The sequence below is a fragment of the Wyeomyia smithii genome, chromosome 2, assembly GCF_029784165.1.
Source record: "Wyeomyia smithii strain HCP4-BCI-WySm-NY-G18 chromosome 2, ASM2978416v1, whole genome shotgun sequence".
Lineage (NCBI taxonomy): Eukaryota > Metazoa > Arthropoda > Insecta > Diptera > Culicidae > Wyeomyia > Wyeomyia smithii.
In genome coordinates, this window is record NC_073695.1 from 32,348,852 (window position 1) to 32,376,044 (window position 27,193).

Below are 27,193 nucleotides of genomic sequence, written 5' to 3' on the forward strand. Positions count from 1 at the left end.
AGTTACCTAGGAAACGCGCTTTTTGTTTTATGTATATTTCATTTCATGACTGTACCGATACCACATAGACGTTGAATGCTAATCGTGGCGAAAAAAGAAAAGCCGGTTTACAATTTCTGGCTCATTGCGCTGGGCGCGTTGATAATTAGGCACCTGTCTATCTGGCGGCTGTCATGGTGTTTTCGGTAGCTGCAGAATTATTCATATTCAATAATTCAACCACAGATAACAGACATCCAAGCTAGAACAAAAAACTCCAGAAATCGTGTGTAAGATTTCAAATTCTTACTCGTTTGGAATGCTAACGACATCTTCCTGCAACTTGCGACTTTAACCACTTTAGTGATGGCAGCGCTGGATTACGGTCGAAGCTGCCAGACGCATGAAAATTCTTACAGATTATACAGTCGCTGTTTATGCAACGATATGACATAGATTTTGTAAGGTTTATGTATTTATTTTTTCAAACCAACACTAAAACAAACAAATTTATCGCAAATATACAGAGGGATGGAATAAAGAAGTCGATAATGTACACATTACGACTGCTCAACATTTCTACAAAATTTCTACAAAACGGCAACCATTCTCATTGCGATAATATCGATAAAAGCTGGAAAACTATCGATTTTATCGAATCATTGACCACTAAGTGTTCTTAGCGCCACCATACTGCGTATTGCGACATGCTCAAAAACCGTTGCGTCTTTTTACCCATGAAGCAAAGTTAGCTTGGATATCTGTTATCTGTGATTCAACTATTTAATTTGATGTCAGTTGGAATCGAGCAATCGTGCCTCGCGGAATTGTAGAGCAACATGTCAAAAGGGTCTATCTACTTTCAACGATTTTCTTGATTGACTTTTCATTTGTTTAATAGTTCAGCTAAAGTAACTATTCCCAACGTGGTTTTTATTTAAAAAGCTAGATTAGATTCTCCGCTATCAAATGGTGTAAAGGACATATCATGAAACGTGTTTAATAAGCCGTGGCGGTTGAAAGAAACCGATCGATCAAAAAATCGATCAAAGCAGATAGATCCTTTTGACATGTTGCTCTACAATTATTCAAATCAGTTCGCTTTTCGTGAAGCGATTCGAGAGAAGTTTTTCACATCATATGAAGAATACATTACCTTCTAAAATTTTTTTTCTGGTTTCTGCATCCTTGATTATACGAAATTCAAATAATTCGAACTTTTCAGGAAATGCAAAATAAACGAAAAGATCTACTTATTCTCCATGATATATTAGAACTGAGTAAGAGCACATATAACAGACATCCAAGCTAGTTTCGCTTCATGTGCAAAAAGATTCAACGGTTTTTTAGCATGTCGCAATACGCAGTATGGTGGCGCTAAGAACACTTAGTAGTCAACGATTTAATAAAATCGATAGTTTTACAGCTTATATCGATATTATCGCAATAAGAAGGGTTGCGGTTTTTAATGTAGAAATTTCGAGCAGTCGTAATTTGTACACAATCGACAATTTTATTCCTTCCCAGCTTATATTTACGATAAATATGTTTGTTTTAATGTTGATTTGAAAAAAAAACACCCACCTCACAAAATTAGTGTTATATCATTGCAAAAACAGCGACTCTATAACCTATGACAATGTTCATGCGTCTGGCAGCTTTGACTGTAATCCAGCGCTGCCATCACTAAACTGGTTAGAGTCGCCAGTTGCAGAAAGATGTCGTTAGCATTCCAAACGAATAAAAGTTTGAAATCTTACACACGATTTCTAGAGTTTTTTGTTCTAGCTTGGATGTCTGTTATCTGTGGTAAGAGTAACTCATTTTTGACACACTACTGTTTGACTCAGTATGTTAAATAAATAACTATGTTGTTACTAACAGAACAGAGCAGTACTAATTTTTGTCTTAATAAGTAGGACCACAGACAAACGGCGTGCCTCTTAGAAGAAAAATCTGCGTTCTTTTTCGAAACGTTACACTTATGCGCCACCATGTGAGCTTATTGCCTACTACTACTTATTTTCATGAAACGGTTTTTATCTTTGCTAATCGGTGTGTTGTGCTTGCTTTAATCAACATCAGTGGCATCACTGACGGTTTTAGTTTTTGATAAAGAATGTGCACGCTTGCTTATAGCGACACAAGCGGCATTACTGCTCACTAAGCAAAATTTCAAAATTATTATTATTTTTTTGGTCGATGAAATCGTCAACGAGTGGCACGTCTGTTTTTTTGTGGTAGGTCTATACACAATTTAGAGTTGAAATGAAAACATCGGACATCTCTGCACATCATTAATATGGTTCAAATTCTCAAGTTAAGTAGTGGAGTTGAGTAAAGTTAAGTGGAAGTAGCTGAATTTTTTTTTCAAGCTGAACCTGAAAAACCTGGATACTTAGTAGTAACATGATGATTTTTTATAGTTTTATTAATAATTTTATTACAGATGTCTGAATATCACGCTAGAGACAACCGGCTTTCAGCTAGGAGCCGGTATTATGTACCGCATCAACGCCCACAGGAGCCAGCACCAGTTGCGATGCTAACAAATGACGACGTTATTTGGCACATTCAACAGCTGCATTTCTATGTGCAAAAAGAGACGGAGGAGAACAAAAAACGATGGATGGATGTACAACGTTCAGTGAACGCGTTGGTGTCTCTGATGAGCCACCAGGCAGACCTCATGTCGGTACATTAAGCTGTGCTGTGCCGTTAGAGGCAACAGCTGTCTCAACAGCCGTCTCAATATTACAATCAGGTGTAAAATTGAAAAATGTTACATTAAAACATTTTTTTTTGAAACCATATATTCATGCAGATTCAGAACATGTCATCTTCCCAGGTCCAGGCTTGAAGAACAATCTCCAGCGGCACCGAAATCATTCTGGAAAGAGCATAAGCCCAAAACGTTGAAAAATTTATCTGAACATAAAAGCGTAGTTCTGCTCGTCTGATTTTTATAAACTTGGAAATTACTGAACTGATAGGCATGAAAATTTAAACGCAGGAGTTTCTGGGACCGGCGAAGGTTCTTATGATGGTTTGAGACCTCTCCTCTCTCAAGAAGGGAGAGTTCCCAAACAAATGAAACATACATTCCTGTTTAACTCGAGAACTAATTAGGCAAATGTAAGCAAATTTGGCATGTGATGATTTCTAGGAGCAAGAAATACTTCTATGATGACTCGTTTTACCTGCTTAAATCAGCAACCAAGTTAGGGTGCTCATTATGCCCCTATTCCCCCTACGTAAATTGCTTCGAAAGATGAACATACTTTACTGCCAAAGTTACTTTTGTCAGTCTTTTTACCCTAGAATGGAGTTCCGGTTATCGCACAAGCCACAGTTTTACCTGCTTAAATCAGCAACCAAGTTAGGGTGCTCATTATGCCCCACTCCCCCTACGTAAATTGCTTCGAAAGATGAACATACTTTACTGCCAAAGTTACTTTTGTCAGTCTTTTTGCCCTAGAATGGAGTTCCGGTTATCGCACAAGCCACAGGAGCATTTTGAAGAACAAGCTCAAGGTCTAGATTGAATTTTCGGCAAACCAAGAACTTTTGTAAATTGCAATGCGCTTGAAGTTATGACAACTTTGGTTCTACTTTTTCGATTCAGATAATAATTGAATTTTTATGAAAACATTCCTAAGAGTATCTTTTTTAATGCAAGCTAAATAACTTTTGTTATTCTTGTTTTTACAAAATCAAGTATGAATACCGTTTCGTGAACCTCTCATTGTAAATAGCTTAAAAAGGTAATTGTTTTCGTTTGTTTTACCAAAAAAGATAAAAGTGGTCCAAATCTTACAAAACACGAGCAATAAATATAGCGATAAGACCATTTACTTATTAAAAAGATAGCGACTAGCGATTAGCGAAAGTTCCGCTAATGTGGGTTTAGCGTTTAGCGTTTAGCGATTACCGAGCTAAATTTACCGGTTAGCGGCTTAGCGATTAGCGTCGCTAAATTTTCGGTTAGCGGTGCCCACCACTGCTAAGCACCCATCCAAATTGCAGAAAATTGTAATCTGATTGTTCGAACTATTTTACTATTGAAAATTGTCAAGCCTTGTCGAAACGCAATTGTCAACCTCTGATAGGTCACTTAATGCTTGTTTTCCTAACATGGTCGGCAGAATATACCTAGTTACCTAGGAAACGCGCTTTTTGTTTTATGTATATTTCATTTCATGACTGTACCGATACCACATAGACGTTGAATGCTAATCGTGGCGAAAAAAGAAAAGCCGGTTTACAATTTCTGGCTCATTGCGCTGGGCGCGTTGATAATTAGGCACCTGTCTATCTGGCGGCTGTCATGGTGTTTTCGGTAGCTGCAGAATTATTCATATTCAATAATTCAACCACAGATAACAGACATCCAAGCTAGAACAAAAAACTCCAGAAATCGTGTGTAAGATTTCAAATTCTTACTCGTTTAGAATGCTAACGACATCTTCCTGCAACTTGCGACTTTAACCACTTTAGTGATGGCAGCGCTGGATTACGGTCGAAGCTGCCAGACGCATGAAAATTCTTACAGATTATACAGTCGCTGTTTATGCAACGATATGACATAGATTTTGTAAGGTTTATGTATTTATTTTTTCAAACCAACACTAAAACAAACAAATTTATCGCAAATATACAGAGGGATGGAATAAAGAAGTCGATAATGTACACATTACGACTGCTCAACATTTCTACAAAATTTCTACAAAACGGCAACCATTCTCATTGCGATAATATCGATAAAAGCTGGAAAACTATCGATTTTATCGAATCATTGACCACTAAGTGTTCTTAGCGCCACCATACTGCGTATTGCGACATGCTCAAAAACCGTTGCGTCTTTTTACCCATGAAGCAAAGTTAGCTTGGATATCTGTTATCTGTGATTCAACTATTTAATTTGATGTCAGTTGGAATCGAGCAATCGTGCCTCGCGGAATTGTAGAGCAACATGTCAAAAGGGTCTATCTACTTTCAACGATTTTCTTGATTGACTTTTCATTTGTTTAATAGTTCAGCTAAAGTAACTATTCCCAACGTGGTTTTTATTTAAAAAGCTAGATTAGATTCTCCGCTATCAAATGGTGTAAAGGACATATCATGAAACGTGTTTAATAAGCCGTGGCGGTTGAAAGAAACCGATCGATCAAAAAATCGATCAAAGCAGATAGATCCTTTTGACATGTTGCTCTACAATTATTCAAATCAGTTCGCTTTTCGTGAAGCGATTCGAGAGAAGTTTTTCACATCATATGAAGAATACATTACCTTCTAAAATTTTTTTTCTGGTTTCTGCATCCTTGATTATACGAAATTCAAATAATTCGAACTTTTCAGGAAATGCAAAATAAACGAAAAGATCTACTTATTCTCCATGATATATTAGAACTGAGTAAGAGCACATATAACAGACATCCAAGCTAGTTTCGCTTCATGTGCAAAAAGATTCAACGGTTTTTTAGCATGTCGCAATACGCAGTATGGTGGCGCTAAGAACACTTAGTAGTCAACGATTTAATAAAATCGATAGTTTTACAGCTTATATCGATATTATCGCAATAAGAAGGGTTGCGGTTTTTAATGTAGAAATTTCGAGCAGTCGTAATTTGTACACAATCGACAATTTTATTCCTTCCCAGCTTATATTTACGATAAATATGTTTGTTTTAATGTTGATTTGAAAAAAAAACACCCACCTCACAAAATTAGTGTTATATCATTGCAAAAACAGCGACTCTATAACCTATGACAATGTTCATGCGTCTGGCAGCTTTGACTGTAATCCAGCGCTGCCATCACTAAACTGGTTAGAGTCGCCAGTTGCAGAAAGATGTCGTTAGCATTCCAAACGAATAAAAGTTTGAAATCTTACACACGATTTCTAGAGTTTTTTGTTCTAGCTTGGATGTCTGTTATCTGTGGTAAGAGTAACTCATTTTTGACACACTACTGTTTGACTCAGTATGTTAAATAAATAACTATGTTGTTACTAACAGAACAGAGCAGTACTAATTTTTGTCTTAATAAGTAGGACCACAGACAAACGGCGTGCCTCTTAGAAGAAAAATCTGCGTTCTTTTTCGAAACGTTACACTTATGCGCCACCATGTGAGCTTATTGCCTACTACTACTTATTTTCATGAAACGGTTTTTATCTTTGCTAATCGGTGTGTTGTGCTTGCTTTAATCAACATCAGTGGCATCACTGACGGTTTTAGTTTTTGATAAAGAATGTGCACGCTTGCTTATAGCGACACAAGCGGCATTACTGCTCACTAAGCAAAATTTCAAAATTATTATTATTTTTTTGGTCGATGAAATCGTCAACGAGTGGCACGTCTGTTTTTTTGTGGTAGGTCTATACACAATTTAGAGTTGAAATGAAAACATCGGACATCTCTGCACATCATTAATATGGTTCAAATTCTCAAGTTAAGTAGTGGAGTTGAGTAAAGTTAAGTGGAAGTAGCAGAATTTTTTTTTCAAGCTGAACCTGAAAAACCTGGATACTTAGTAGTAACATGTTGATTTTTTATAGTTTTATTAATAATTTTATTACAGATGTCTGAATATCACGCTAGAGACAACCGGCTTTCAGCTAGGAGCCGGTATTATGTACCGCATCAACGCCCACAGGAGCCAGCACCAGTTGCGATGCTAACAAATGACGACGTTATTTGGCACATTCAACAGCTGCATTTCTATGTGCAAAAAGAGACGGAGGAGAACAAAAAACGATGGATGGATGTACAACGTTCAGTGAACGCGTTGGTGTCTCTGATGAGCCACCAGGCAGACCTCATGTCGGTACATTAAGCTGTGCTGTGCCGTTAGAGGCAACAGCTGTCTCAACAGCCGTCTCAATATTACAATCAGGTGTAAAATTGAAAAATGTTACATTAAAACATTTTTTTTTGAAACCATATATTCATGCAGATTCAGAACATGTCATCTTCCCAGGTCCAGGCTTGAAGAACAATCTCCAGCGGCACCGAAATCATTCTGGAAAGAGCATAAGCCCAAAACGTTGAAAAATTTATCTGAACATAAAAGCGTAGTTCTGCTCGTCTGATTTTTATAAACTTGGAAATTACTGAACTGATAGGCATGAAAATTTAAACGCAGGAGTTTCTGGGACCGGCGAAGGTTCTTATGATGGTTTGAGACCTCTCCTCTCTCAAGAAGGGAGAGTTCCCAAACAAATGAAACATACATTCCTGTTTAACTCGAGAACTAATTAGGCAAATGTAAGCAAATTTGGCATGTGATGATTTCTAGGAGCAAGAAATACTTCTATGATGACTCGTTTTACCTGCTTAAATCAGCAACCAAGTTAGGGTGCTCATTATGCCCCTATTCCCCCTACGTAAATTGCTTCGAAAGATGAACATACTTTACTGCCAAAGTTACTTTTGTCAGTCTTTTTACCCTAGAATGGAGTTCCGGTTATCGCACAAGCCACAGTTTTACCTGCTTAAATCAGCAACCAAGTTAGGGTGCTCATTATGCCCCTATTCCCCCTACGTAAATTGCTTCGAAAGATGAACATACTTTACTGCCAAAGTTACTTTTGTCAGTCTTTTTACCCTAGAATGGAGTTCCGGTTATCGCACAAGCCACAGGAGCATTTTGAAGAACAAGCTCAAGGTCTAGATTGAATTTTCGGCAAACCAAGAACTTTTGTAAATTGCAATGCGCTTGAAGTTATGACAACTTTGGTTCTACTTTTTCGATTCAGATAATAATTGAATTTTTATGAAAACATTCCTAAGAGTATCTTTTTTAATGCAAGCTAAATAACTTTTGTTATTCTTGTTTTTACAAAATCAAGTATGAATACCGTTTCGTGAACCTCTCATTGTAAATAGCTTAAAAAGGTAATTGTTTTCGTTTGTTTTACCAAAAAAGATAAAAGTGGTCCAAATCTTACAAAACACGAGCAATAAATATAGCGATAAGACCATTTACTTATTAAAAAGATAGCGACTAGCGATTAGCGAAAGTTCCGCTAATGTGGGTTTAGCGTTTAGCGTTTAGCGATTACCGAGCTAAATTTACCGGTTAGCGGCTTAGCGATTAGCGTCGCTAAATTTTCGGTTAGCGGTGCCCACCACTGCTAAGCACCCATCCAAATTGCAGAAAATTGTAATCTGATTGTTCGAACTATTTTACTATTGAAAATTGTCAAGCCTTGTCGAAACGCAATTGTCAACCTCTGATAGGTCACTTAATGCTTGTTTTCCTAACATGGTCGGCAGAATATACCTAGTTACCTAGGAAACGCGCTTTTTGTTTTATGTATATTTCATTTCATGACTGTACCGATACCACATAGACGTTGAATGCTAATCGTGGCGAAAAAAGAAAAGCCGGTTTACAATTTCTGGCTCATTGCGCTGGGCGCGTTGATAATTAGGCACCTGTCTATCTGGCGGCTGTCATGGTGTTTTCGGTAGCTGCAGAATTATTCATATTCAATAATTCAACCACAGATAACAGACATCCAAGCTAGAACAAAAAACTCCAGAAATCGTGTGTAAGATTTCAAATTCTTACTCGTTTGGAATGCTAACGACATCTTCCTGCAACTTGCGACTTTAACCACTTTAGTGATGGCAGCGCTGGATTACGGTCGAAGCTGCCAGACGCATGAAAATTCTTACAGATTATACAGTCGCTGTTTATGCAACGATATGACATAGATTTTGTAAGGTTTATGTATTTATTTTTTCAAACCAACACTAAAACAAACAAATTTATCGCAAATATACAGAGGGATGGAATAAAGAAGTCGATAATGTACACATTACGACTGCTCAACATTTCTACAAAATTTCTACAAAACGGCAACCATTCTCATTGCGATAATATCGATAAAAGCTGGAAAACTATCGATTTTATCGAATCATTGACCACTAAGTGTTCTTAGCGCCACCATACTGCGTATTGCGACATGCTCAAAAACCGTTGCGTCTTTTTACCCATGAAGCAAAGTTAGCTTGGATATCTGTTATCTGTGATTCAACTATTTAATTTGATGTCAGTTGGAATCGAGCAATCGTGCCTCGCGGAATTGTAGAGCAACATGTCAAAAGGGTCTATCTACTTTCAACGATTTTCTTGATTGACTTTTCATTTGTTTAATAGTTCAGCTAAAGTAACTATTCCCAACGTGGTTTTTATTTAAAAAGCTAGATTAGATTCTCCGCTATCAAATGGTGTAAAGGACATATCATGAAACGTGTTTAATAAGCCGTGGCGGTTGAAAGAAACCGATCGATCAAAAAATCGATCAAAGCAGATAGATCCTTTTGACATGTTGCTCTACAATTATTCAAATCAGTTCGCTTTTCGTGAAGCGATTCGAGAGAAGTTTTTCACATCATATGAAGAATACATTACCTTCTAAAATTTTTTTTCTGGTTTCTGCATCCTTGATTATACGAAATTCAAATAATTCGAACTTTTCAGGAAATGCAAAATAAACGAAAAGATCTACTTATTCTCCATGATATATTAGAACTGAGTAAGAGCACATATAACAGACATCCAAGCTAGTTTCGCTTCATGTGCAAAAAGATTCAACGGTTTTTTAGCATGTCGCAATACGCAGTATGGTGGCGCTAAGAACACTTAGTAGTCAACGATTTAATAAAATCGATAGTTTTACAGCTTATATCGATATTATCGCAATAAGAAGGGTTGCGGTTTTTAATGTAGAAATTTCGAGCAGTCGTAATTTGTACACAATCGACAATTTTATTCCTTCCCAGCTTATATTTACGATAAATATGTTTGTTTTAATGTTGATTTGAAAAAAAAACACCCACCTCACAAAATTAGTGTTATATCATTGCAAAAACAGCGACTCTATAACCTATGACAATGTTCATGCGCCTGGCAGCTTTGACTGTAATCCAGCGCTGCCATCACTAAACTGGTTAGAGTCGCCAGTTGCAGAAAGATGTCGTTAGCATTCCAAACGAATAAAAGTTTGAAATCTTACACACGATTTCTGGAGTTTTTTGTTCTAGCTTGGATGTCTGTTATCTGTGGTAAGAGTAACTCATTTTTGACACACTACTGTTTGACTCAGTATGTTAAATAAATAACTATGTTGTTACTAACAGAACAGAGCAGTACTAATTTTTGTCTTAATAAGTAGGACCACAGACAAACGGCGTGCCTCTTAGAAGAAAAATCTTCGTTCTTTTTCGAAACGTTACACTTATGCGCCACCATGTGAGCTTATTGCCTACTACTACTTATTTTCATGAAACGGTTTTTATCTTTGCTAATCGGTGTGTTGTGCTTGCTTTAATCAACATCAGTGGCATCACTGACGGTTTTTGTTTTTGATAAAGAATGTGCACGCTTGCTTATACCGACACAAGCGGCATTACTGCTCACTAAGCAAAATTTCAAAATTATTATTATTTTTTTGGTCGATGAAATCGTCAACGAGTGGCACGTCTGTTTTTTTGTGGTAGGTCTATACACAATTTAGAGTTGAAATGAAAACATCGGACATCTCTGCACATCATTAATATGGTTCAAATTCTCAAGTTAAGTAGTGGAGTTGAGTAAAGTTAAGTGGAAGTAGCTGAATTTTTTTTTCAAGCTGAACCTGAAAAACCTGGATACTTAGTAGTAACATGTTGATTTTTTATAGTTTTATTAATAATTTTATTACAGATGTCTGAATATCACGCTAGAGACAACCGGCTTTCAGCTAGGAGCCGGTATTATGTACCGCATCAACGCCCACAGGAGCCAGCACCAGTTGCGATGCTAACAAATGACGACGTTATTTGGCACATTCAACAGCTGCATTTCTATGTGCAAAAAGAGACGGAGGAGAACAAAAAACGATGGATGGATGTACAACGTTCAGTGAACGCGTTGGTGTCTCTGATGAGCCACCAGGCAGACCTCATGTCGGTTTTTTTTTTTTTTTTTTTTTTTTTTTTAAGGGGGGATTTGTTAGTAGCTTAAGTATTTATGATAAATATTAGTAAATAATGAGTATGTGTGTCCAATCACAAATGGTGACTTCTCAACACTGTTAGAAATTTGTAATTCTAATTGTTAGGATTTGTTTGCTTTCGCAATAAGGACTTATCATTCGTAGGGATTTAAACCTACTTGTCAGAAAAGGGGAAGTAAACTTACAACTAACTTAATTGCTAACTTATTGGCTATAAAGAGAGCTTATCGTAGCAATTGAGGATTGCAACGATTTTTGTCGAAAATTGTTAATAATTTTATTTGACATAGCTTCTAATGGTTCAACACCAGTAAGTCTATGTAATTCGAGTGTACCAAACCAAGGAGGACGCTTCAAAATCATTTTCAGAATTTTATTCTGAATCCTTTGGAGCGTTTTTTTCCTTGTTGAACAGCAACTTGACCAGATCGGTACAGCATAAAGCATTGCTGGTCTAAAAATTTGTTTGTAAATCAAAAGTTTGTTCTTTAAACAAAGTTTAGAATTCCTGTTAATGAGAGGATATAAACATCTCGTATATTTGATGCACTTGGCTTGTATACTCTCAATGTGCTCTTTGAAAATAAGTTTTTTATCATAAATTAGTCCCAAGTACTTAACCTTGTCGGACCAACTTAAAATAACCCCATTCATCTTGACAACGTGATTATTGTTTGGCTTGAGGAAAGACGCCCTAGGCTTATGCGGAAAAATTATCATTTGAGTTTTAGAAGCATTGGGAGAGATTTTCCACTTTTGCAAGTAGGAAGAAAAAATATCTAAACTTTTCTGCAATCGACTGCATATGACACGAAGGCTTTTTCCTTTTACGGAAATGCTTGTGTCATCGCAGAACAATGACTTTGTGCATCCTGGAGGCAAATCAGGAAGATCTGAAGTGAATATGTTGTACAGGACTGGCCCCAAGACTGAACCTTGAGGTACACCTGCTCTGACAGGAAATCTATCAGATTTTGAATTCTGATAGACAACCTGCAGAGTTCGATCAGTAAGATAATTTTTTAAAATTTTGATAAGGAAAATCGGAAAATTAAAAGTTTGCAATTTCGCAATCAAACCTTTATGCCAAACACTGTCGAATGCTTTTTCTATGTCTAAAAGAGCAGCTCCAGTGGAATAACCTTCAGATTTGTTAGCTCGTATCATATTAGTAACTCTGAGCAATTGATGAGTAGTGGAATGCCCATGGCGAAATCCAAACTGTTCATTTGCAAAAATTGAATTTTCGTTGATGTGTGACATCATTCTGTTAAGAATAATTCTCTCAAACAGTTTACTTATTGAAGAAAGCAAACTGATTGGTCGGTAACTTGAAACTTCAGCTGGATTCTTATCCGGCTTTAAAATTGGAGTATTTTTTGCATTTTTCCATAATTTGGGAAAATATGCAATTTTGAAGCAGCAATTGAAAATTTTCACTAAAAATTCCATTGCGCTCTCAGGGAGATGTTTGATTAGTATATTAAAGATTCCATCGTCACCAGGTGCTTTCATATTTTCGAAATTTTCAATAATTGATTTAATCTCATTCAAGTTAGTTTCAATTATTTCTGCAGGTAAAAAATTCTGGGAAGAAATTAGATCAAATTGACGTTTGACTTCATTTTCAATTGGACTCACAAAATTCAAATTTGAGTTATGAACACTCTCAAACTGCTGAGCAAGTCTTTGAGCCTTTTGTTCATTGGATACAAGAAAACGTTCACCATCTTTTAAAACTGGAATAGGCTTTGAAGGTTTCTTAAGAATCTTCGACAGCTTCCAAAATGGTTTTGAATATGGTTTCAATTTTTCAACTTTAGTCTCAAAATTTTGATTTCTCAGAAGAGTAAATCTATGTTTAATCTCTTTCTGTAAATCTTTATAAATAGTTTTAAAAACAGGGTCACGAGAACGTTGATATTGACGTCTGCGGACATTTTTCAAACGAATTAGAAGTTGAAGATTTTCGTCAATTATTGATGAATCAAATTTCACTTGAGCCTTTGGAACAGAATAATTCCTGGCATCAACAATTGCACATTTTAATGCTTCCAAAGCGGAATCAATATTCACTTCGTTTTGCAAATCAAGCTCATTATTGAAATTTCTCTCAATATGAGTTTTGTATCTTTCCCAATTAGCCTTGTTATAATTAAAAACAGAGCTCATAGGGTTTAAAACTGATTCATGTGATAAAGAAAAAGTTATTGGAAGATGGTCAGAATCAAAGTCAGCATGTGTGATCAAATCACTACACACATGACTTTGATCTGTTAGCACCAAATCAATTGTTGAAGGGTTTCTTACAGAAGAAAAGCATGTAGGACTATTCGGAGACAAAATAGAATAGTATCCTGAAGAACAATCATTGAATTAAATTTTTCCATTGGAATTACTTTGAGAATTATTCCATGAACGATGTTTAGCGTTAAAATCGCCGATTATGAAAAATTTCGAACGATTTCTGGTGAGTTTTTGTAAATCACCTTTAAAATAATTTTTGAGCTCGCGTGTGCATTGAAATGGTAAATATGCTGCGGCAATAAATAAAATCCCAAGTTCAGTTTGAACTTCAATTCCCAAAGTTTCAATAACTTTCGTCTCAAGATGGGGAAGAGCACGATGTTTGATTCGGCGATGAATAACAATTGCAACTCCACCGCCGGAACCCTGAATCCTATCATATCTATGAACCACGTAATTGGGATCATATTTTAATTTTATGTTAGGTTTCAAAAATGTTTCAGTAATAATTGCAATATGCACATTATTTACTGTTAAAAAATTAAAAAGCTCATTCTCATTGGCCTTCAATGAGCGAGCATTCCAATTTAATATTTTAATTGTTTTATTTAAAATCATTGCTAAATTTTAAATTAGAAACAATTTTAATAGTAAAATTTGTGCCTATTTGAATGGCTTCAAACATTGATTTTGCCTGCAACATGGCGTTCATAAGATCGAACATTGCCTGTTGCAAAAAAGAAAGTTTACCTGCCGTAATAGGCCCCAGGCAGTTGACATTAGAAAAAATATTTTCGGTAGCAATATTAGCTGGAGTGATAGGTGTACAATTATTTTCTAGCGTGTTTTGCTTACCCATATTAACGGTCATTTTCGAACTACCAACACTAGGCGGTATAATGTTCGAACTACCTGTAACCTGTGCATAAGTTAAACGGGTATGCAAAGGAGTAGGTAAACTATGCGTCACTGGTACGCTTGGAGAATTTTGTTTTGAAGTTGGTTTTAATTGAGAAATTGAATTTTGTTTACCTTGCCTTGCCTTAACAATTGCTAACCGGACTGGGCATTGATAAAAATTTGACATATGGTTGCCGTTACAATTCGCACAGCGAAAATTTTTACTCTCTTTCACAGGACATGTGTCCTTTTTGTGAGAAGAGTCTCCACAATTAAGACATTTTTGGTCCATGTTACAGAATTTGGAACCATGGCCATAACGTTGGCAAGTACGGCATTGGGTGATATGCTTTTCACCTCCGCCATACTTCCTATAAATTTCCCACTTTACACGCACATTATACAAAGCATGTGCTTTTTCAAAAAATTTTAAGTTGTTAACCTCATTGCGGTTAAAATGAATTAAATAATTAACAAGGGAAATTCCAGTTCTCTGACTGTTTTCGCCTCGTGATTTTTGTTTCATTAGAATTACTTGGGTAGGGGCTATGCCAAGTAATTCTGTTAAAGTAAGTTTGATCTCATCAACGGTTTGATCGTTGGTGAGACCTTTCAAGACAACCTTGAACGGCTTGGCGTTCTTGGTGTCATATGTAAAAAATTTGTACATCTTGTCAGTTAAATACTGGACAAGACGATCACGACCCTTTACTGAGTCGGCTAATAAGCGGCATTCACCTCTACGGCCAATTTGATAGGTAACTTTAACGTCAGAAACAAACGTTGAAAGTTCCTTTTTGAATATATTAAATTCAGAAGAAATAGTTACCACAATAGGTGGAACTTTCTCCTTTTTCAAAGATTTTATATTTTGTATAGTTTCATTATTAATAACTTCCATTTCACCAGCTTCTTGCTCAGGCAAAATATCAAAAGGATTGTCACTACAGACACTCGAAGTGTCAGAAAGAGATGCCTCTCTTTTCCTCCCCGCAGCGATGCGAGGTTTCTTTTTCCGTCCAGCCATTTCAGGTGGTACGAAAAAAGTTAAAACAAATGTTAAATTCAAAAGTAGGTAGTCTTGAGAAAGACTGATGGGAAATAACTTTCAGGTAGTCTTTAAAAGACACACTGACAAAACACAAACTTTGAAGCTATAGGCAGTCAAAGACCAGTCCACAAGCAACCGAAAAAACGTCTGACCTGTAGGACAGTTCAAGACGCACTGACCTCATGTCGGTACATTAAGCTGTGCTGTGCCGTTAGAGGCAACAGCTGTCTCAACAGCCGTCTCAATATTACAATCAGGTGTAAAATTGAAAAATGTTACATTAAAACATTTTTTTTGAAACCATATATTCATGCAGATTCAGAACATGTCATCTTCCCAGGTCCAGGCTTGAAGAACAATCTCCAGCGGCACCGAAATCATTCTGGAAAGAGCATAAGCCCAAAACGTTGAAAAATTTATCTAAACATAAAAGCGTAGTTCTGCTCGTCTGATTTTTATAAACTTGGAAATTACTGAACTGATAGGCATGAAAATTTAAACGCAGGAGTTTCTGGGACCGGAGAAGGTTCTCATGATGGTTTGAGACCTCTCCTCTCTCAAGAAGGGAGAGTTCCCAAACAAATGAAACATACATTCCTGTTTAACTCGAGAACTAATTAGGCAAATGTAAGCAAATTTGGCATGTGATGATTTCTAGGAGCAAGAAATACTTCTATGATGACTCGATGCCCACCCCCCTTTCAGAAAGGAAGCTACCATACCATACTAACGAATCGCCAGGTCATGAGGGTTTTTTGAGTACAAGGAATGTTTCTATAATAGTTTGACGGCCCTCTTTCTCTAAAAAAAGGAATGGGGTCCTATACAAATGAATACATTAACTTATTTTCCAGGAAACAGCTTAAAATGTTCGGGATGATGCCCACAAGCAGAAAATTGACCCCAGACATCATTTTAAAGAACAAGGTGGCAACTTCTGGCTTCTAGAAAACAGTCCAAAATGGCCGAATATGGTTATATATCGGAAGTAATCGGGATCACAAGTTTTGCAAACTTTTTGTATTTTTGTAATTGCAATGTTTTAACAACGTTTTCTGTTGTTGCATCTACCACCGACGATATTTTTACAATGAAAAACATTGTCAGTGACTTCTAAATATATGGGAAAAATGCCTGAAAAAATGCTGTTAAGATACAAACCCCCCTTTTTCATGGTAAAAATGACAAAAACAATGTTTTTTAAGGTTTTGGACAATGATTTTTAATGTAAAATTGATGTATTTACAATGAAAAACGTAGGTCAATTATGGTATAACAATGTAAAGGGTGATTTTTTAAGAATTTGGTTTTTCTTTTAAAAAAAAACACATAAAAATTACAAAACTGTATGAAATCTTTATTTGAGCCGATAAATTTGTTTATGCAATTTAATTTTTAAAAGATAATGTCATTCAAATGTTGGCCATAGCTACGTTTTAAATGGTCCATACGAAATTGTATGTATTTTCAGGCACCCGTCTACCTATATCATAACTCCTTGACAGCACATTATTGTCGGAGTCTGCCGGAGTGATATGAATGTGACAGATATATGATAAATATCGAAATATATCCACCAATATTGTATAATATTTCGGAAATATTTCTCTTAAAAATAAAGTTGTTTGGCCCCTAGATACCGTCTAATAAAAAAAAATTTACAGTGCACTAAATAAAATCGACCAATCAGAGAGGGCTCTTACTTTGACAGAACTTTGGATGATTTTTGGTTTCTCTTGTCACGCCTTCCCGAAAAAAAAATAACATCAAAAAAATTTAAAAGTTGCTGTAATTGTACATAGTTATACCACAGACTAACAGACATAACACGTTGAACAAATTTTCAATAATATCATTCTTCTGCTGTCGTGTTCGCGCTGCGTCATGTATTTCGACATCAGCGCCAGCGTTACTGCATGTGTCAAATGGGGAATTATAAAATATGTATGAGATTGCATGACAGCGCCCCAGACGACGTTTTCGCGCGATGATTGTTATTCGATTGAAAATTTTAAATGAACGTTTTTTTGTGGCGATGGAGCTAGGTTCCAGTGATACGTCTGTTAGTCTGTGGTAAATACATCAATTTTACATTAAAAATCATTGTCCAAAACAATAAAAAACATTGTTTTTGTCATTTTTACCATGAAAAAGGGGGGTTGTTATGTATCTTAACAGCATTTTTTCAGGCATTTTTGTCATATGTTCAGAAGTCACTGAAAATGTTTTCATGGTAAAAATATTGTCGGTGGTAGAAGCAACAACAGGAAACGTTGTTAAAACATTGCAATGTCAAAAGCCGTTTTCAAGCTTACAGTGAAAATATCTTATTTTTTATGGTCACAATTAAAACATTGTCCGTTTACTGTTTTCACCGCAAAATACATCGTAATTTTTTTTCGGGTTGTCCTCCGCTAATACCGAGCCTTTGGCATCCCTATTCCGAGTAACAGTGAATGACAACGAACTCATGTCCTGGGCTCAAATTAATTTGGCCCGCTGTCAGCAGTAAGATAAAGATGTATGAAAAGAAGCGGTGATATGCTATCTCGTTTACACACATGTTGAGATATTAGCCCTTGAAACATGGCACGATGCCAAAAGGGTGGCTAATACAGACAAAAGTCTTTTTCTTCCTCACCTATATATACCTCATCGTATGCCATCCACCAACATGAAATATTTCATGATTGAGGTGGGTACCTTGATTGGTGGGCGATATCGACCACGGCTGCTAGCTAAACTCGTTTTGACAGCCATCATTTATTTACAAGTTTTTCTCGGGTTTCTGTTGTGTTTGGATTTACGCCAATCACAACGAAACCGGTAAAGCTATAACTTAAAGTTTTAAACAATGGTTGGTAAAAGTGATTATAATTTAAAGAGCAACTGGTTAGCTATTTAAATCTTTCATTCTAGATGATGGACGACGAATGCGTGGAAATCGAGTCTTCCGACGACGAGCCTCAGCATGTAGAGCAGGGCAGCCGTGAATCGGAGCGCATTGGCATATCATCTGCGTCTTCGTCTCCACATCCACAGTCGGAGCGTTCCAATACCCCTGTGTCCGCTAATCTACGCAACTCCAACCAGATAGCGAACCGATCACGCTGCAAAGAAGCAGCCGGACAGCTGAAGAAGCTAGAGGTGGATCCGAAATTTCTGGCCAACTTCAATCCACAGACTTCCCGGCGCGAAAAACGAAAGTTAAACAGAAAAACCACCTCGTTGGTAGCACCCAAAAACACCGGTATATACTCCGACAAAGGTATCCATCGGGAGAGTGGGCGCGATATGTGCGACTGCCTTGATATGAGCTGCCCAGGTTGTCACTTTCCCTGCCAGTGCTGCGGAAGTACCCGCTGCGGTCCGCACTGCCGGGTGAATCGGAAGTGGATGTACGAGACGATCGAACATGACGCGAAAGATTTGGTGATTAGGAATAAACTGCTGATGAAAAAGTAACCTATTTTAAAGTAATATATGTTTCATGTGAGATGTATTAGGGATTGTGAGTAAAATGTATTTATATGTACCAAAAAAGAAGCTTTTTTGTCCCTCTAAATATGGTAGATTGTAGAAATTTCAAAATTGTTGGGCGGATGTTCTTCGAGTACAATGAGTTGAGATTCGTGTTATAAAACAAACATATGAAGAATGAACATTTCTTGGAACGTAAAATATATTTACACAGCATTTTTTTATCATATGATTTATTTAGTCTACCTTAACAAGAACAGTGCCGATAGGGATCAACCTGCATTGAATGGAAATGATAGAATTATGTAGATGATCACACATAGGAGGGCCATTACTATATTTCAACTTTAAAATCACATACAAATGCTGTTAACAGTGTATTTGTAGTCTCATGCTCAGTGGCTCATTTGTTTATTCGTTTGATTTGCAACAATTTTCAAAAATATCGCATGCATAATTTCGATAAGAAAACAACGTTGGCGTTACATAAAAAAATGTATTATAGTTTCGTCAAATTGAACAGTTCCAAAAAATTTCGATTAGGATAAATGTTTGAAGGAAAGCACGTACTATAACCAAACCTGTAACTAAAATCTGTTGAGCTTTATTAGGTGGTTAAAACCACTGTAACGGTCTAAATTTTCTTAAAGTTTTTGCATCTATACATAAATTTTGAAGCCCAATTAATTCTGGACTAGGAAACAGGTTTAATGTCTGCGGAAAAATAGATGATTCTAACTCTCTGGGCAAAAATTACCCAGCCTTGTTATTTGTTTGAATTCTCGAATTCATGAAAATTTCATACAATTTAATTTTTGCCGAGTGAGTTGAATCGAACGTTTAAATGGATTTTCCCGAACATCTCTCAATTCTCATGACAGCATGCATTCTAGATGTTGACGATTTGATAGCAGCAGCGTGACGGATAGTGTTGGCATTCGGAGGCAATTGACTTTGCGTTCGCGTTAAACTTCTTTATTGATCCGAGGAGTCCAGGTTTTCGTTATATTGCTGGATGGTTTGGCCACTACCGGGGGTGTCCCGTTCTTTTCTAAAATTTAAATAGTTTAATTATTGCTCGCTTGAATATTGAATAAAAAAAATAGTTTCTTACCCGTAACACCGATAGAGGTTGGACACACCGGTGTGCAAACACGCGAGATAGGTAAGTTCGGCACCGTTGTTGTTATCCGTTTCGAATTCTTTTGTCAGCGGGTCGGCGCGTTTGCCATATCGGGACCCCAGGAAGAAACGATCATTCCGAGGCACCACGTTAACCTGCCGAAGCTCCTTACCGCCGTACATTTGTGACCGGCCGTAGCGGCTGCCAACAAAAAATGGCCGCTTATCACCGACATCTGGAAGTTTGAGATAAGAAGGTTTTGTACTATGAAATAACAAATTTAAAAGTTGCGGTTTTCACTAGTAGTGTTTATTGTCCTATCAAAAAATTCAAGAAACCTTTCAAATTGATGAAATTTGATGTTTATTGATAGTTTTCAGATATATTTTTTAATTTTAATTTACATTTTTTTGAGTATTTAATAATTGTATGCTAGTTTACGAACTTTTTTGGAACAACCTCGAAAAAATAGATGAGAAAAAAACCTCGAAAAAGTTCTACGTATAATTTTATCCTTTTGTTAATCACAATTCAAAAATTAATCAAGGAAGGACGGCTCTGAACTAATAAAAAAACATGGATGTTGAGTACTCAAATTGAACTTAAACTGTATGTTCCTCTTAAGTTCTATTTCTTTATAAAATTTAGGAGCTGCTCTCCAATTTTTTCCTTAAAATAGATGAATTTACGTGAAAAATCGGCATGTAATTTGAGCGATAGTTCTCTGGTCTCCTAAAAAAGCTTTAAAGGAACTACGGGCTGACTACCTGTCTGGAATTTGTGTGCTCAACATTAAATTCCAATTAAAAAAAAAAACACTTCAGAAACGGACTTATTAGGACAACGTCTGCTATTTCAACTAAACAACATGGTTAGTCATAATTGACTAAATTAAACAGAATTATTTTGGCGCTATAAAATCGAGGCCACTATCAGCAAGATGTACATGATTACCGGCACTTTTCCAGAGACTGTATCCGAGTACAAAAACGTCAAGTGAACCTAGTCTCTCGTCAAAATCCGTGATGATAGCGAAAATTTAACAGTGTCTGCTTTACAAAAGCTTTCTACCTATTTTGGTACCAACAACTAAACGTTATGGCGACTCTGTATTCTTTACCGCTTCGCGTGTAATCGCGTTAATTCTTACGGCGGGAAAATCCCTCCCTGATATACACTTACGTTTGGCATCGGCACCGAACAGACCGTTGGACTCGAGTGTCGTTTCTGCGCTGCACGTGTGGTCACCCACCGCCAACAGCAGGACTATGCTGAGCAGGATCAGTGCGGCCGTATAAACGATAGGCGATTGACTGCGTGCAATTAGATTCATTTTGGTTGGAACCCGACGCTCGGGGGCAGATTATTCCAGGTGATGAGGTCGGCAAATGAGGATGGGCTATGCTGAAATGAAAAACAAATTGGAAAAGATGTTTACCGATCAACCTGAGCACTAACTTATAAATCTGGCGGTGTTCGTTTTTTTGTGTGTGTAACTGTATAATCTTTCAGTGATTATATTCTTGTTGCAAAATTATACGCGTCGCATCCACGTATGCAGCACCAAAAAAGAATATCAATCAGTTTGAGATGGCTTTATTGCATCCTATATTTTAATTTATGGCTTTACTGTGAGCGATTGCGGGATGGCGAAATGCACACGAGGATTCTACAGGTTATACGTGTCTCCCGTCACATGAGCGCGTGGTTATGCTTTTTTGTAAAAATTTTCCTTTTTTGAGTCTGTTGATTATTGAGTACAGCTGTAGTACAGGAAAAAAAGGTCACCACAGCTGTTAGAAAATATGGTATGGTGTTGGAGATAGCAAACTGATTTTTACAGCTGGTAACGTTTGACCCGGCAAACTTCGCCCCACTCATTTTTTCTTTATTTTAGTTTTGAACATTCTAAATTGAATCCAATTACTTCCAAAGATTAATCCTGAGATTTGTTTATGAGCCACAAATGCATGACGATTCGGTTATTGGGCACGCTAATGCTCAAAAGGCAAATCGTTTGAACGATTCCGCCCTTGAACGTCCTCGCCCTTGAATTTACTCTAAAGTATCGCTGCTTGTAATATATTGTTTTTTTTTTTAGATGTTTTACTTTAACTCTTCTTTCTTTACATAATTTTAGTTCAGGTTTCGAAGGTTGATATTTGGTTACTCTTTCCTACTTCTTCGTAATTATTCTTACAATTTACTGATTTATTCATTCAATATGATGATTTTCAAGAATTTCGTTTCGAAAGATAGAATTCAATCATGGTCCACGTGATTCTAAACGATATTCGGAAAATTTCGTAATGAGTTTCTCTTTGGTCGATATTTAGCGGCCGAAATATTGCGGGAAAGAAATAAATAAAGCGAAAATATCAACAGGTACTTCTCCATTGTCAATTGCTAACAATTGTTTCAAGAAAGTGTCAAGAAACAATCACATATCCTTGACAGTGGAACTATTTTTTCACGGGAAATGCCACCTTGAAGGACTATTTAAAAAAAATATTTCTGGTTGTTTCTCTGTATCAAAACAATACCTAAGATCAATTTCTTTCGTTTATAAATATAAACTTTATGATTGTTATTGCAGATTATGTCAATAATTTTAATCTAACACTAAAAAAAATAACTCTCTGAAAATAATATGGTGGCCCTGTGCATCATTTCGATTCTGTAAATTCTGTTTTCCAGAAACCAAAAGTCGTCATCTTAGATTTCAAAGTGACATGTAGAATCATTTTTCGACCTCTGCCATTATTCTGGTTCCGGAAATACTGGTAATGAATACTTATTGGCAATTTCGATTTCGAGTCGATTTCTGGTTTCTATGCATCACACAGTGGAGCACATAGAACATCAAACCTGATCAAAATTATTTTTTAAGGATTTTTGGACTGAAAACGTATAATGGATCGAAAATATAGTATAATAAATAGTTGTGACTGAAAATCTTCATGGAAGAACCACCTTTGAATGATTTGTTACTTTTCTGATGATGTAGTTCGGATTCAATGGTAGTTTCTTTTCTACAATTTAGGCTAAGCCTTTATGAATGAAATATACCTTTTTGACGTTGACTAACGTCTATATCGAAGTTAGGCCCCTGAATTTGAAAATCTAGTAATTCAACCAGGGAAAACCAGGGAAAAGTGGTCAAGTTTTGAGCGCTTATTTAGCAGCCATCTCTAATCAGGTTTTCGAGGTTTTGGCATCAATCGATCAGAAATTCTTTTACGGTTAAATTTATGTAACAAAAACAAACTATTGTTTGAGATACACTATTGAAAAATTGGTAATTAATATCGATTGTCTAAATCATACCGCGCAGCCAATCACTACCTCTCTTCCCAAGCACAGTCGACACTAACGGATACAATCGATCTGACTTTGTTGTTATTGTTGTTGTCACTTTCTGTTTCCGATGTTTATGCTGCTGCTAGCGGAAAAAACCTTGCAAATATGCATCTTTATGTTGGTGTTAATTTTACGACAGCGGCCGGCGCCCCATCATTTTGATTCCAAAACCGCACCAGTGACATGCGGACGCTAGGTGATAGCAGCTGAAAGGAGGTAAGACAAAATAGTACCGGTCATCTCGTGCCGGTTTCACCCGTAATGCTGGTGGCTTTTAGTAGTAAATGGCTACTGCAAAACACTTAAATGGCTGGAATTCTGGACGGACTAACCAGAAAACAACAATATAATCGGCAACTGGCACCTTTTGGTGCCTCGAAATTTTGTTACAGAAGCGGCTAATTCATTTTCTGTTTCACCAAATGCTGCTGTTAGCGGAAAAAACCTTGCAAAAATGCATGTTTGTGTTGATGTTAATATTACGATAGCGGCCGGCGCAGCTTTCAATAAACATTTGTCTCTACCATTTCATCATCTATGTAGCCCCTCCTTCTTTCTAATTATCTGACGAAGCCTTGGTATAAAACGTATCGTTCGAACATTTCACCCCATCAGTTTCATTACCAAACCGTACCGGTTACATACGGACGCTAGGTGTTAGCAGCTAAACGGAGGAAAAACGAAATAGTACCGGTCATCTTGTGCCGGTTTCACCCGTAATGCTGGTGGCTTTTAGTAGTAAATGGCTACTGCAAAACACTTTAATGGCTGGAATTCTGGACGGGCTAACCAGTAAACGAGAATAATTGGCAACTGGTACCTTTTGGTGCCTCGAAATTTTGTTACAGAAGTTTTGTAAAAGAAGCGTTGCAATTCCCTCTACTATTTGTTTCAATGGAATACAAGAATACGGTAGTCAACGTCATGCGGTCGTGTCTGGAATACCACCCTCCTACTATTTTTTTCAGATCAGTGTGGTTCGGGGTTAACATTGATATGTTTATTAACCGTTATGTACTCGGCAATTTTAACACACGTAAGTACTCGGCAGGGTACCCGGGTACCCACCAAAATGAAATTTTTCTTACTTCTTCAATTATTGACCGATTTTCGATCTTGACCCGTCAGAAGATTGGAAAATATATCTATTTTTTTATACGCGACCTCAAGAGCCATGGGTCCCCATATGGCTCCAGCAAATCCGGATCTTCAGGACCATGTTCGAGATCGGGAATCTGCTCCGAAATGGCCATTTTGGACAACTTATCAAATGGAATCAAAATGAATGAAAATCAACTCCTGGAGTTGTTTCACGAATTTTGGTACCAATTTTGGTCGGTTCTATTGACAATTGCACTAATTTGTCTCACCGGAACATGCTTTCGAATATCCGTATTTACAGGAACCAGATGTGGTCACTGGTTCATGTCGGTTGTAAATTCTAAAAGTAGACAAATTTTCCAATCTCTTGACAGGCCAAGATCGAAAATCGGCCAAGAAATGAAGAAGCAAGAAGAATTTCATTTTGTGGGTACCCAGGTACCCTGCCGAGTACTTATGGGGTAAAAAAATACGAAGCCTTCCCCTTCGACCCCTTCTTTTGCTATAAACAGTCTGATGATGGAAAATGGTTTATTTTTACTAGTTAAGAGCATTCCATAAGTTTCAGCTGGCTGAGTTAAGGTTATCCTTGTTTTTGAAAGCAATGAAGTCTGAAAAGGTACCCGGGTACCCTGCCGAGTATATAACGATTAATCAATCTGAGCACTCAGAATAATCTCAAGAGTCACTAGTATTATCATCATTGTCCGTGTACGAACAATTCACTCGAAACATTTGCATTGCATTGGACGAAAAAGTTGACCGTTTTTTTATATTTTATTTTACCACAGACTAACAGACATAACACGTCGAACAAATTTTCAATAAAACCATCGTTTGGATGATTCCAGTACTTTACGTTAGTAACACTAGCACCATCTGGTGTAAAAATGTAAAAAATCTCATTTACAGCATTTTTGTGTTTATTCAAATGTCCCCTGGCAATATCAAAACTGCTCATAAGTCTTTTGAGTTCACAGATTGATTAAACTAACCTTTCTTGACAATAACCATAGTTGGTTTGATTATAAATCACTACGTTGCACTTGATAGTTTTGAAAAACAGTGGACGGTGAAAAACAGTGAACGGAACGGTATCGAATGCAACAATAGAAAACTAAAATTTCATCAATCAACAAAGTTTAACAATACTTTCGGATGCTCATGAGCTGTCAAAAGATTCAGTAGGTATCACACTTCAAAATGAGGCTATGCAGAACATGGTTAATAAACTTTTGCTTTTTTGACTTTTGATCAGGTTTTTACTTGATTTACTCCTATGTGCATCATCCCGATTACGGAAACGTCCATATGGGATGGAACTTCAACATTCTAGGTTGTTTTCCAGGCACCGGGAGTTGCCATCTTGAATTCCAAAATGGTGCCTGCAATCCATTTCCAACCTCTCGGCTTAATTCTGGTTCCAGAAAGGCCCATATTGGATGATATTCGGCCATTATTGGTTATTTTTTAGGAACCTTAATGGGGTTCTTGCCCTAAAAACCTCCTCATGCCAAGCTCCAGCTAAATATCTGCAACTACTATCCAAACAATTAAAAAATATTTCTTCAGCCCTTAGGTATTCAATGCCTCCTAACTCATATTAAGTTTATATTTCTGCAAATAAAAAAAAATATTTTTTTTTTACGTGAACACAATTTGTATTAGGGTACCAGCTCTATTATCGTCAGTTTTTACCTATTATTGTCATGTTAATGTCACAAAATATCGCAAAATTGGTCGCAGTGACGAAAATACCCATCATGGAAAAAAAATTATCGTCAGGGAAACGATCGTTAATCCAAGATCAAAGATCGTTAATTGCTTGTATAATGGTTCTTCAAAATGCAGAGAACTTACTGCAAAAGATTAGTTCTATATGACTTCATAAGCCCCCCGGACGCTAATTGGACAAACCTGACGCTAATAGAGCCTATTACCTATTTCTTGGGTTAAAAACGTTTTTTTTTTTATGCAAACGACAGATAAATCTTCTTCGTTATTTTTTTAAAACTATTACACAAGCAGTCGACAAAGAATCTGAGATAATCAGAATTACCATAGGCATTAATAGTTGATGCAGTCTTACTCAAACTTAGAATAGCCATCGCTTCAAACACGTGTAAGTGCTCAACTGAAATTTATGCAACCAAAAGTAACACAAGTGTTGTAAAATGGTTTTAAAAAAGCTAAAAGTACTAGAATTGTTGGAATAGATCTTGCGCTTCAAGTTTGCCCAGAAATTCTCGATGGGACGCAGCTGGGAGACGTTGGGCGTATCGCCTACTTCGGTACCAAATTGATATTCAGCCGCTCCATCTCCTCCAACGATCGCTTCGAGTAGTGGGTCGACGCCAAATCTGGCCAGAACACCGTGTCTTCGTACTTATGGTATTTCTTGATGAACGACGCAACTTCTGGCAGGTACTACGTACTATAAATTTTCCCGTTCACAGCCAGTTCGGAGCGAAAGAAGAGCGGCTCTGACATCCCCTTCTCGCTGATTGTCAGCCACAGCAGCACCTTCTTGGGGAACTTGATGTGTGAAATAAATTTCACCTCGGAGCTCACTTCCTTCGTGGGAGAAGTGAAATACAAAGTACCCTGCCAGTCGTCGCCATCCAGGGTGAGATAGGTCTGGTCGTCCATCACCACTGCCACGTCGCGAATCGCAGGGAAAATCGACTAAGGTATTCATCTTATTCAACCGCTGTCGCTGCGTTATTGCCTGCAGCTCCGAGACCAGTGACCGGGACTGCCGCTTCCTGACATGTATGTCCATGTTCTCCAGATACTTTTTCACTGTTTTACCGCATGCACCAACCTCTCGGCCAAGTGCACGCAGCGATTCAGCCACTTTTTCCTCGGTTTTCCTCTTCAGCATCCTTTGAAGCTTCTTGTCGCTCAGGGTCGTTGGCTGTCCGGAACCGGGCTTTTTTTCGAT

At 37.1% G+C, this 27,193-nt stretch overlaps 2 protein-coding genes across 2 annotated transcripts in view; one reads left to right on the top strand and one right to left on the bottom strand.

Annotated features, from left to right (window-relative positions):
• Window positions 1–17,903: 17,903 nt before the first annotated feature.
• On the top strand, window positions 17,904–18,894 carry LOC129724855 (ARL14 effector protein). The gene is made up of 2 exons (XM_055680098.1): window positions 17,904–18,042; window positions 18,105–18,894. The coding sequence occupies exons 1-2, from the start codon at window positions 18,040–18,042 to the stop codon at window positions 18,648–18,650; spliced, it is 549 nt and encodes a 182-aa protein (XP_055536073.1). The 5' UTR covers window positions 17,904–18,039; the 3' UTR covers window positions 18,651–18,894.
• The window catches only part of LOC129724858 (RYamide neuropeptides), a 54,825-nt gene continuing 46,310 nt past the window's right edge, over window positions 18,679–27,193 (bottom strand). The window contains exons 2-4 of the mRNA XM_055680099.1: window positions 20,971–21,192; window positions 19,780–20,023; window positions 18,679–19,716 (exon numbers count right to left, since the gene is read on the bottom strand). Coding sequence (XP_055536074.1) covers window positions 19,641–19,716; window positions 19,780–20,023; window positions 20,971–21,121 — 471 coding nt within the window. The 5' untranslated portion in view covers window positions 21,122–21,192 and the 3' untranslated portion in view covers window positions 18,679–19,640. The remainder of the gene's footprint in view (window positions 19,717–19,779; window positions 20,024–20,970; window positions 21,193–27,193) is intronic.